The sequence below is a fragment of the Saccostrea cucullata genome, unplaced genomic scaffold (genome assembly GCF_032062105.1).
Source record: "Saccostrea cucullata isolate Sc308-1 unplaced genomic scaffold, CSIRO_AGI_Scuc_v1 ctg5507, whole genome shotgun sequence".
Lineage (NCBI taxonomy): Eukaryota > Metazoa > Mollusca > Bivalvia > Ostreida > Ostreidae > Saccostrea > Saccostrea cuccullata.
In genome coordinates, this window is record NW_026929505.1 from 1 (window position 1) to 13,115 (window position 13,115).

At 34.8% G+C, this 13,115-nt stretch overlaps 2 protein-coding genes across 2 annotated transcripts; one reads left to right on the top strand and one right to left on the bottom strand.

Moving 5' to 3' along the window:
- Positions 1–38: 38 nt before the first annotated feature.
- LOC134281052 (acanthoscurrin-1-like) lies at positions 39–13,111 on the bottom strand (the record flags this gene model as incomplete). The annotated part of the gene is made up of 6 exons (XM_062763510.1): positions 12,994–13,111; positions 12,324–12,492; positions 3,736–3,888; positions 3,116–3,286; positions 2,830–3,027; positions 39–119 (listed from the first exon to the last, which is right to left on the bottom strand). Coding segments are annotated over exons 2-6 (748 nt in total), but the record flags the coding sequence as incomplete, so codon positions are not given.
- On the top strand, positions 6,598–9,617 carry LOC134281055 (uncharacterized). The gene is made up of 2 exons (XM_062763517.1): positions 6,598–7,616; positions 7,747–9,617. Exons 1-2 carry the CDS (start codon positions 6,797–6,799, stop codon positions 9,615–9,617), a joined length of 2,691 nt encoding a protein of 896 aa, XP_062619501.1. The 5' UTR covers positions 6,598–6,796.
- Positions 13,112–13,115: the final 4 nt, after the last annotated feature.

The window sequence follows — 13,115 nt, forward strand, 5'->3', positions numbered from 1 at the left end:
TTTATTGTGAAGTCATTTCTTCCTGATGAACTTTTAACCTTGACCTGTGGGTGACTTACGTGTCCTTGGTCGTACATTTCCTGGGAGTCTTTGACCTCCAAACATTCCCGGTCTTCCTCCTGTTTTCAAGTAAATAAATTTATATACACTTCCCATTTTAATGAATTGAAGAATTTGAAAACACTTCAATCATTGCATGCTCCTTCAAAAAACAATCATACTAGTAAATACTATATAATAAGCAGAATATTTAGCAAGAATTTAATTTTGGCATTATTAGCTAAGTTTCCAAGATTGCTAAAATTGAATATTGCTAAAAATTAATTGCACTATATTTGTAATAGTTTCTTTAGTGAGCTTTTTAGAAATTGCTAAAATTACATCTCGCTTAAAATAAAATACTGCATAATCCCTATTAACCGCCCCTGCCCCTTTAAACGCCCCCTTAGGTCTTTTTCAATTGTCAGGAAATAAGGGCCCCCTGATTAAAATTATCAAGAATTGTAATAAAAGTCTACCAAAATTTAATGAAAGTGAAAATGAAACTTGTTTATTATCCAATTTCTTGGTGGAAAATGATTCATGTAGCATAATTTGGGTGGATTATCTTCATTTTAAGTAAACGTAGACATTATTTTGGAGATTCTTTGAATTTATTATTTTATTAAATACTTTTTGAAGTTAAGATATGATATCAAATATTACAAAGAGAATACCAAAATAACCGCCCCCTTCTTTTCTAAGCGCCCGGGTGGTTAATAGGTATTATACAGTACGAAGAGCCACCGTGGGCCTTATTTGGCCCTGAGAATTTCTGAAAAATGAAAACCGATCAGTTTAGGTTGCAAATACAGTATTTATCACTTGGAGTGTTGTTGACCACGAATCTATTAATCGTGACGTAATTTCCCATCTAGTCAATGCATTATGACATCATAAAATGCGTCATTTTCCTCATATCCTGTAAATTCCTTTGAAAATGGCCTAAAGTTGAAGCATTTTTAGCTCACCTGAGCCGAAGGCTCAAGTGAGCTTTTCTGATCAAAATTTGTCCGTTGTCTGTCGTTGTCGTTGTCGTCGTAAACTTTTCACATTTTCATCTTCTTCTCAAGAACCACTGGGCCCATTTTAAATAAACTTGGCACAAAATATCCTTGGGTGAAGGGGATTCAATTTTGTTCAAATGAAAGCCACGCCCTTTTCCAATCATGAATTTGTTAAAAATTATTGGCATTTTTTAAAAATCTTCTTCTCCAGAACCACTGGGCCAGGAAACATGAAACTCATGTGGAATCATCCTCAGGTAGTGTGGATTCAAGTTTGTTCAAATCATGACCCCTGGGGCAAGGGTGTGGCCAAAATGGCCAACCCAAGTTTTACATAGGAATATATAGAAAAATCTTTAAAAATCTTCTTCTCCAGAACCACTGGGCCAGGAAAGATGAAACTCATGTGGAATCATCCTCAGGTAGTGTGGATTCAAGTTTGTTCAAATCATGACCCCCGGGGCAAGGGTGGGGCCAAAATGGCCAACCCAAGTTTTACATAGGAATATATAGGAAAAATTTTTAAAAATCTTCTTCTCCAGAACCACTGGACCAGGAAAGATGAAACTCATGTGGAATCATCCTCAGGTAGAGCAGATTTAAGTTTGTTCAAATCATGACCCCCGGGGCAAAGGTGGAGCCAAAATGGCCTACCCAAGTTTTACATAGGAATATATAGGAAAAATCTTTAAAAATCTTCTTCTCCAGAACCACTAGGACAGGAAAGATGAAACTCATGTGGAATCATCCTCAGGCAGTGTAGATTCAAATTTGTTCAAATCATGACCCCTGGGGCAAGGGTGGGGCCAAAATGGCCGACCCAAGTTTTACATAGGAATATATAGGAAAAATCTTTAAAAATCTTCTTCTCCATAACCACTGGACCAGGAAAGATGAAACTCATGTGGAATCATCCTCAGGCAGTGTAGATTCAAGTTTGTTCAAATCATGACCCCCAGAGCGAAGGGTGGGTCCAAAATGGCCGACCCAAGTTTTACATAGGAATATATAGGAAAAATCTTTTAAAATCTTCTTCTCCAGAACCACTGGACCAGGAAAGATGAAACTCATGTGGAATCATCCTCAGGTAGTGCAGATTCAAGTTTGTTCAAATCATGACCCATGGGGCTAGGGTGGGGCCAAAATGGCCGACCCAAGTTTTACATAGGGATATATAGGGAAACCTTTAAAAATCTTCTTTTCAAGTACTTCAAAGCTATGATTAGTTATAATTATATAGAATCATCCTCAGGTAGTGTAGATTCTAGTTTGTTCAAATGATGAACACCTGGAAGGGGGGGGGGTGAAGTAAATTCAAGCCTGATGTGCTCAGGTGAGCGCTGTGGCCCCTGGGCCTCTTGTTTAATATTTCATATCGAGCACAACTTCTGATCCAAAATACGCAAATACATAATGAAAGCTCTGTTTCTGAAGATCAAAAAACATGTTTTATTTTTTGGATCGTGGGCTGTGCTTATATTTTAATTCTTTGCTGAAGGTAGTCAAATACGCATGTATTCTGAAAATTTCAAGAACACTGCAACTTCTCAAACCTGTTTTCCAAAATCTGGATCCTCAAAATGAAATTTTCTAATTATAGAAAATGAAAGCACCAAGTGTCTACTTTATTTTGATATGAAATGGGAAATAGGGTGATAGTTATAATTAATTGATATAAGTACAGGGCCATTTTATGCATAAGATGGCTCTTGCTCTTTCTAAGGACAAAATGCTAAATTTGCATCTCACTAAAATTTCCACTTATACAGTATACTTTAAGTACCTTGTCCAGGTAATCCTGCTCCCATATTAGGCAGTCCTGTACCTCCTAATCCCGTGCCACCAAATCCTGGAATCCCACCACCTCCTGCTCCTAGTCCCATACCACCTGCTCCTAATCCCATGCCACCTGCACCTAATCCCATGCCACCTGCTCCTAATCCTGGAATCCCACCACCTCCAAGATTTGGGATTCCTCCTCCTGTTTAAAAAAAGTGTGATTTGATCAAGAAAAAAAACTATAGCATAAGGTACCTCTGTATGTAGAAAACTTAATATAGCCATATTACTAGACTGTGAGGGGGTATCCTCCCCCTGCATGGCAGCCAGTACAGCTTTACGGTCCTCCTCTGACATTCCCTGCAGGTTACTCAGTACATTGGGATCCGCTCCTCCTAATCCTCCCCCTCCTCCATATCCTCCACCTCCTCCTAATCCTCCACCTCCTCCCAATCCTAATCCTAAAAAATAAATCCTTCACTTGTATTTATAGATATCTTCAATAAACATGTCTGCATGTGCAGGGAATCAAAAACATGAAGAAAAATACAAAGGATCTGTGAATGTTTACAGACTCTAATTATGTGTCCAGTGGTGCATTTACTGGAGAATAGTTAAACTTTATACAGTAAAATACATGCATTTCAAGCAAAAGGGCAAATATAAGCATGTAAAGATGTCACAGTCACCAGATAGTTAATTAACCTATGGTAATGAAATATTAAATAGAAATTACTTAATATTCTTTTGACTTCTTAAATAGTTAATATGACTTAATGATACTGAACTGAAAAATGTCAAATCAATTTAACTACAGTGATTATAAACAGACTTATAACAAAAGAAATAACTGATATAGAGTCATGATTTTTTGGACTGTAGAAAATTCAGATTGGTGGCAGAAACAAACCTTGTAACATGGCAGGGTCAAACATGTTCTGTCCACCTCCTAAATTCCCTCCTAAACCTCCAGCCATGGAAGGGTTAAACATCTGGTTACCTTGACCTCCAGATTGACCTTGATTCAAAAGACCTTGTAGATTTCCCATTCCTTCTTCTCCAACTACATTAAATCAAGTAGATCAAGTTCTTTAGAACTTAATTCATTAAAATGACTGCTATATTCAGGAAAAGAAATCTTACAATCCAATGAACTTAGTAGTTGCATATATACATGTATATGTACAAACAAAAACAAAATCTGAAAATGTTACACACAAGAACTTGAGTCTGTCCCGTTACATGTATGTACTGAAAATGAAAAAAATAATTTATCTTCCAGTTCCAGCTTTGCAAGACAAGGAAGTTGATGTTCGGAATATACTCTGAGATAACAAATCTTACTATTTAGTTCATGAATCTGATGTTTTGCCATCAAGGTCATATATTTTATCTACTTCATAAACTGTGACACAGACTATAAATTTTAACCCTTTTTATCTTTCCAACATCCCCCTCTCTAGAATTGTTCTTCTTACGTCCTCCTCTCCCTACAATTGCTGACCGACTTTTGACCACCTCTGTTTTACTTCCTCTCACAACTTCTACTAGAATTTTGACCTTGTTTATACCTCCTCTTCCCAGTCCCTTTGAACTACTTTGCTGTAATACTATGCTAGCACCCCATTCTCTTTCCTCCCACTCCCTTCAATAAAACTGCTGCTACCACTTTGACCCCCTATATATTGTAAGTATCTTCATGATCTTCCTCTCGAGATCTGCTATGTGCCAGTTATTTTTATGCTTCTCTCCTACACTACCCCCCCCCCCCCTCCATCTCTCTCTCTCTAGACATGCCTTCATCATAACTTTTGCATGTCTTACTTCATTATAACTTTTCATCATAACCTCCTGTATCTATAACTAGACCCAATACTAGATATCATGATTACTTCACTTAGCGGAACTCTTTCACGATGGAGGTAGGAAATATCTATTGGATGGGGGCAAATGTTCTAGTGAATACAATGCAAGATTGATCATTGTAGAATTTATAAGGAAAAAAAAGTAAAAAATCCTGGAATACTTTGCTAAAGAATCACTGAACCAGCCTAATTTAATTTTTGAGAATTAAGAGCTAGTTCTAAAATGTTATTGGGTGTAGCATCCACAAGTCAAGTCACGTCATTACGTAACGCTATGTGACTCTTACCAAAACAATGCTTTTTCAACCCCCCAATTTTACTGTTTTTCCGCTCTCAATGATTATTTCAAGAATAAAGATATGAAAAAAATTATTAAACTTTGTTAAATATATTTTATTATATTTATTAACCTCTCTTATATTTATATTTACATCAAATGAAAAATGCGTTTGAATGCAAAACTTACACCTGAAATATAGTAGGTAGTAATTGTCGCGCTTTTTCATTCCGCTGTTTCCAGGACAACAAAGGTGCGTGAGACTTTTCTTTTATAAAAACAGACGCTGGAGAAGTTACAGAACAAAATGATACCAAATAACCCATTACAGATGCAAATATTACCATGATAGAAGACTGCATAAAGTAAGTAGTTTTTAGACAAAATTTTCACCCTATTCTAGAACAGGTTGCATATGTGTAACAACATTAGATCGATTCAGAATTTAATCCTCTTCAAATTAATATGCATGGTATCTTAATAAACCCCCGCGCTAAGGAGCGCTTTTAGAATAACCCTACACATGTTTTAAAATTCATTAAAGAAATTGACGCCGTCAACGAAACTGACGAAATCTCTAGCTTGGGTTAGGCCTACTGTGTTTGTTTACAGTATCCATGGATATCTTAAGGGGAACAACTCTTCATAGCTTGAATATGGGGTGCCCCATGGGGAATTTTTTTTATTATTATTAAATTATGCCGTATTAAATTCTTTTCACTGATATTGTCGCCTCTTCAATGATTTTGTATAAAGCAAATACAATAATAGAGTGTATTACCAGAAGTTTTTTTTTTTTGACATAGGAATTTAAAAGATAAAATGCTTTAATGATTTTATAAAAAATATTTTAAAACAGAAAGAAAAAATAATTTAAATCATAAATTCAACAAAAAGGAAGATGATAAAAAAATGGTACCTGGTTTGATTATATAAATTAGTAAAATTACACTGACTTATGCACTATTGAAAAAAGAGAGTTAACAGGTAAATTTTAAACATGTTCAAATAAATAATAAATACGCAGTTAAATGAAATATTTAATATTTCAGAGTTTAAGTAGCTTAAAATGCCAAGAAAAATTAAGGTACAATGTACTCATGGAAGTGGAAGTTTTCAAAAGGAAAAAAAAACTCACCATTAATAAATTATGAAAGTTATTTCACCTTTTCTTTCTTGCAAAAAAAAAAAATGTTAACAGTGGTTCATTGAATGTATTTTTGGATTCCTAAAAATAATAACTGAAGAGTATGAGCAGACACATGAAAGTCGTCTTAGCACTTTGAAGAAATCCTTAAAATTCTAATGTCATTTTTGTCAATTAGAGAAATAAAGTAAATACTACATACACATCTTATTATAAAAAAATATTTGTAAAAAATACATTAATATCCTTTTTAAAAAATTGGAGTATTAAAAAAAAATATTGGGAGAGGGCACTTTAGACTGGTCGTTTAAAGTGCATCAAACAATTTATTTATTTATTTTTTTTGGGGGGGGGTTATGCTGTGGAGGTCTTGGTAAATATAGTTGTAAAAACTATAAATAAGGAAGAAGATACATTTTAAAGTAAAAATTATTTAGTATAGGCATTTGATGTCATTTTTTACATAAATTTACGAAAAGGGTTTTTGATTTATAAATACGCTATCGATGAGATTTAAATAAAAAAAATGGTCTGAATACTCCACTATCCTTCGAATAATGCAATCGAATTTCTACTAAGAAAAATAAATATTTTGAAATCCTTAAAAATAATGTGAATATTTTTTAGAACTTGGTGGAAAATTTGTCTCATCGCTATTATTATTCAACAAGCTGACCATAAGATGTCCTGCACTACTCCCAGGATTTTAAATTCTGATGTCATTAACTTTAAAAGAGCACATAGCGTATCCGAAACTGCCCAATGGATTGTGTCACATTCTGATAACTTTAATCCGACATCAATTAGAGTGGCTATTAGGCGACTGTGGTCAGAATATGAAAAATTCAGAAAAAACAAATCTAAATCTGAAGGTAGCAGAAAGCTTACAGAGTTCCTAGAAACAGAATTTGCTCCACCTAAAGTATCAAATACAGTGACTCCCAAAATGCCCGAAGCTACATATCTGATCAGTTCTAGCGGTGATGCCTTTTCTACTGCAATGTCCATTTCAAACTCAGTGTTCATGGAAAACCAGAATCTGACTAACGAGAAAATAGCACTAAAGTCTGAATTGACTGAAACAATATCTCACATGCAGACACTTAACATTAAATCAGAAGATGTAATAAAGCAAAATAGAGTGCTACATGAGAAACTGAAATCATCAAATCAAGCTGTCAAACGCACTAAACGGAGAGAGGACTACTGGAAAACTAAGTGTACAAAATTGGAAACATCAGATGACACATCTAAAGAAGACTACCAAGCACTTCTAAATGAGCTACAAGCTGAAAATGACCAACTCAGAGTCACTGTCAATGATCTTCAGCATACCCTTAAGGAAAAGGATGATGAAATCTCCTATCTTGTGGAGCAGCTGCATAATTTGACTGACAACAAAGTCATCAATCTATTTGACAAGAAAGAGAAAGCATTTACTCCAGAACTTCATTTGTGTGTGTACTCTCTTCTCGAACACAATGTCCCATCAACTAAAATTGGTAAGTTTTTTTTTTTTTTTTTTTTTTTTTTTTTTTTTTTTTTTTTTTTAAATTTTGAGTTGTTTACTTGATGTATTCACCTACATAAAGTAAATGTACATTTTAAATAAACGTTCATATTTTGATTTAGGACCAACCATAGAAACCTGTTTGAAGTTAGCAGGAAAAGAACCTGACCGACTACCATCCCCATCGACAGTTGTTAATATGAATATCCAAAGACTCTGTCTAGCCAAAAAACAACTACAAGAAGAACTGTCAGAAAAAATCAACACCACCTTGCACACTGATGAGACATCGAAGTTTGGCATTAAATATGGTGGGTTTTCTGTTCGTGATGAAGAAGGTAATTATTTTGCATTAGGACTTCGTGAAATGGCCACAAAATCAGCACAAAACACACTGGACACATTTAAAGAAATTTTACAGGATATTTCTGACAACAGCGAGGAAACCCAGAAGAATATTGGAAACAAAGTTATCTGCAATATCCAAAATACGATGAGTGATCGTGCCCCTACAGAATTAAAGTTTAATGAGCTATTAGAAAGTTACAGAGAAGAGCTTCTACCACAGATACGGGAAGATTACCACGCATTGGATGATGTTGAAAAAGAAACAGTTAGCAGACTGAACAATTTCTTCTGCGGTATTCATGGCCTGGTACATATGGCGAATGAGGCCCAGAAGGGATTATGTGAAGCAGAAAAGGGAAATTTCGATGGAAACCCACCAATTTTTGATGAGAATTTCTCTAAAATTGATGAATCAGGTTGTTTTCGCTTAATAAGAAGTGCATGCAAGGCTTTTGCAAGAAGAGGTGATGAAAAGTGTGGGTGTTATGGGGCCTTCCGAACATTTTTTACTGAAAACAGAATGATCTCACTTCCTCTGCAACCATTTAAGGGCCACAGATTCAACATTTTATTTCAAAATGCTGCATGCCTATACTTTCTACATCCTCACATGACTGAATTTCTGGAGAAATCAGATATTGAAAATAAAAGACTTCTGAAGTCTGTTCTCTCAGATCTTAAAGTGTCTTTTTATGTTGCCGGACTGAAAGCCCTGGGATTGATTTCAAAGATGACTACAACACCCCTTTGGAATATTCTCGAGAACAAGGATACATCAATTGAAGACATGACACAAAATTATCTCCATCTATCAACTTATTTGGCGGATGTAACTGAAAATCTAGCTGATTTTATAAAGGGAACCTTTCCAGCTTTAACAGGAATAGACTTTAATGGCGACAGAGTTTTTGAATTCCTGACCAAAGAGTCTAATTATGATACTGATGTGGAAATCATTCTACGTGTCCTGTTACCAGCGATCCGGAAAGTAGTACTGCATGTCTATAAAGACCACTTGCCAGATGGTAAATATGAAACTTTTACTGAGGAACTCTCACTGGCTACCAAGAGTGTGGACAAATATAATTCTTATTCCGAGCGACTGTTCGCGTACATGGACCAAATTTTAAGAGCTAAACCTAATATATCAGCTCTAGCTCTTGAGGCTTACACACTTTTCCTAATGAACAAGACATCCACATGGATAATAAGAAACAAAGAGGATATGGAAGACCTTATTTCGGAAGCTAGAAAATCCGTTTCTACTGAAAGAGATTTATTCTCAAAAAGAAAAGGAGAAATTCAACGACAGAGAGAGGAGAAACAAGAAGAAGAGTTCCGAAAAAGAGCTGAAAAAAAGAGAAGAAAACAAGTGCAACTGGAAAAACAGAGTGATGACATTATTTTCTATGGTTTATGGAAATCAGCCCGCGAGTGTAAATTGAGAATAAAGGAGTATGGACGCACATCAGACAAAGTCAATGCTTTGAAAGCGCAGCTCCGGTACCGTAAAAATGTTTTAAAGCAGAATGTTCTTGAACAAAAACTGTTCTCATTTTCTAGAAAGAGTCATGATGGAAAAAGACAAACATTGACACATAAGGAACTTTTGTCAAATCTATTAAAAGTTCTGAAATCTGTTTAAATTAACCATGAAAATCAAATTACTACATTTTTTTACATTGATTGCCTCTGTTATTTGATTGTTTTTATATAATCTATTTGATTGTTTTTATATAACCTAAACGCTATTACAAGAAAAGATTAATCTTTTGTATTTCAACTGCTTTTATAACTGTAAAGTGCCGGAAATTACCAGTAGATACCATACGTTTAAAACATGTACTTTTTAAACATTACATGCAAGAGTACAGAGAAATTGTCAAAGATTTAAGAATTATGTTTTAAACTTCTATTGCACACACAAAAAAGAATTCAGCTAAAGTGCATTTATTTGATAATTTATTTTTCCCTTCATCCTAATCCTTTTTAGAGTAAAAAATGTTGACGTCATTTTTGTAAGTGTTAACGTTGGCGCAATAATACGTATTTTTACTTGTGATGCATTGTGGTAGAGGAAGTGAAACGATCAATAAAATAATTAATTTGTCATATTAAAGTGTCTTTTACAAACAAACATATTATTTTGATTTAGGATCTAATTTTTCAAAGTATTTGCTGTTCATTCAAAACCATCTACTTTGAAAAACAAAATGGTCACACAAAAAAGTGCAAGCACTACTTTTTAGTTGTCTATTTTTAGTAACAACTTATGACAAGAAAACCAAAATGTTATATTTTCTTTTTCTACTCTCCATATGCTTTAAGACAGTACATAATACATGTGGTAAATATCAAATATAAAAAATGACTTGTGGATGCTATTGGGTGCCTCCTTTTTATCATACCTAATACTGTTTAAAATCTAAAGTAAAAATATTTATCCTAAAATGTTACATTTTTTACGATGTTTTTAACTTAAAGCAGGCTCTTCTCATTAAATTTTCATTGAAAATTGTCACATTTTAAAGCTAAGAAAATATTTTAAACTTTCCTTATTTGACAATCTACTATTTTGAGTTCAATTCTTGGCAATACTTTGTAATTTTGACATAAAATTGTTTGAATCATTCTATTGTCATGCACTACTGTAAACTATATGCCATGTGCCCCAGTAATCTCACCAGATTTAGAGTTTTCTCAACTTCCCCACAAAAGAGCAGTAGTAAGTTAAATAACTGAGATATATACTCATGATATTATGTATTCCTCTTCCTTACCCCCATCCCTCTCAGGCCATCCTTAAACAAGAGGCCCATGGGCCATATCGCTTACCTGAATAACTTGGGTGATGCAGATCTTTTCCAGATTCCCCCTCTTGCTATACCAATCATGCCTAACAACCCCCTTCCCTTTTTTATTTTAAAACTTTAGACTTCTACACTACGAAAGGATGCTCCCACATAAGTTTTAGCTTTCCTGGCCCAGTGGTTCTTGAGAAGAAGATTTTAAAAGATTTGTTCTATATATTTCTATGTAAAACTTGGATTCCCTTTTGTGGCCCCACCCTACCCCCGGGGGTCATAATTTTAACAATTTAATATCTACACTACCCAAGAATGCTTCCACATAAGTTTCAGATTTCCTGGCCCAGTGGTTCTTGAGAAGAAGATTTTTTAGTGACCCCACCATATTTTTGTCTTTTCTGGATTATCTCCCCTTGTAAGTAGACTTGGCCCTTCATTTTGACAATTTAAACTCCCCTTTACCCAAGAATGCTTTGTACCAAGTTTGGTTAAAATTTGCCCATTGGTTCTTGAGAAGAAGTCAAAAATGTGAAAAGTTTACAGACGGACGGACAGACGATGGACAAAATGTGATCAGAAAAGCTCACTTGAGCCTTCGGCTCAGGTGAGCTAAAAATTATTTGTTTGGAATTGCCGACTGAAGGGTTTCAGACACAGGAGGGAGGGAAATTTTTTTTTTTCAAAAGTGAAGATATTTTTCTCATTTTTGATAGTAAATACATTTTCTGACTTTTAAAAAAGTATCTATATGTACCATCAACATAGATCTGACATCACATTTCTGTGTTTTTTACGACGCATGTAATAATGGGCAGAAAATTGATTAAATTTATAAAAAAAATCTTCCTACTTTTGGTCAATAAAATTTTTTCATGTGGGGGCATTTCAATGAGGCGGGAGGCAATGTCTAAACAAACAATAATTTTATTTTGGCCTCAAGCATTGCTTCCAGACTTCTGATCCCCTACATATCTCACCGCCACCCCTCTCAAGCATTGCTGTCAAACTTCTTATTTTTTGATCCCCTCTATATCTTACCACTCTCAAGCTTCTGAGCCCCTCTTTATCTTACCTCCACCACTCTCAAGCTTCTGAGCCCCTCTATATCTTACCTCCACCACTCTCAAGCTTCTGAGCCCCTCTTTATCTTACCTCCATCCCTCTCAAGCAATTCTGCCAGACCTCTGAGCCCCTCTATATCTTACCTCCACCCCTCTATATCTTTAATACCTCCACCCCTCTATATCTTACCTCCACCCCTTTGAAGCATGGCTGTCAGTCTTCTGAGCCCCCTCTATATCTTACCTCCACCCTTATCTTACCTCCTCATGTTTTAGGGCACAATATGTAATGCTTACCTGCCTCTCTCCCCCTCCCTCTCTCTCTTTCTCTCTCTCGTCATAAACTTTTACACTAATTTTGTATGTTCCAACAATAATTAGTCTTGTTTGATTTTGATTGTACATATATCCATACAGAAGTTTGTAATGTTTGTAATATGTGTGAAAGTTTCAATAAAAAAAAAAAAAAAAAAAAAATCTTACCTCCACCCCTTTGAAGCATTGCCGCCAGTCCACTTTCTCCACCTTGTCCAAAGATGTCCGTAGGATTATTCCCAAACAGAGCATTAGTGTCTATCCCCCCGAGGGCCTCTGGCCTGATGGGGTTACCTCCAGACTGCCCAGCCATGTGTTATAGTTTTACCATGTACTGCTGTAAAAACAATTAAGCAATTATAATTTATTTAAGCCATATGTCATATAACTTAAATATTTAACTTAACCATATTTTATACTGCTGTAAAAATTACAATGATTTATAAACATATGTTAATATTGATAATAAACCTTTACATATATATCACCATTTACCATTTAACACTGCTGTCAAAAACCCTCATTCGTTCAATGACATAAAATCAGTAAGAAATTAGTTTTCTGACTACAAAAATTATAAATTAATGATCGCTCGCAAAGTTGCTCGCAATCATTTATCAATTTTTATGGTCAAAAATTGTACTGTTAGCAGGAAGAAAATAGAATGTTCCTTGATACAGAAACAATGTAGGAAGAACCCTAAAATATCACATTTAGTACGTACGGTTACAATATTGAAACTTCGAAAAATCAAAATAGATCTACCAAGTATTATTATAACTTAGCTGTTATACTGCTGTCGGCTATTCAAAATGCAGCCTTATGTTTTTACTCTTACCCAAGTTTTTAAAAATTTCTTCAAAGTTCCCAATCTCTAGTCTTGGAACTTTTCGTGCTTCTATCAATAGACTTTTGGATTTCCACACGATTATGGTGCATAAACGTAAAACGAAAGTAGAT

Coding starts and splice junctions, on each gene's coding strand:
- LOC134281055 (XM_062763517.1), top strand. CDS start 6,797: ATGTCCTGCACTACTCCCAGGATTTTAAATTCTGATGTCATTAACTTT. Junction 7,617..7,746: donor TGTCCCATCAACTAAAATTG/GTAAGTTTTTTT, acceptor ATTTTGATTTAG/GACCAACCATAGAAACCTGT.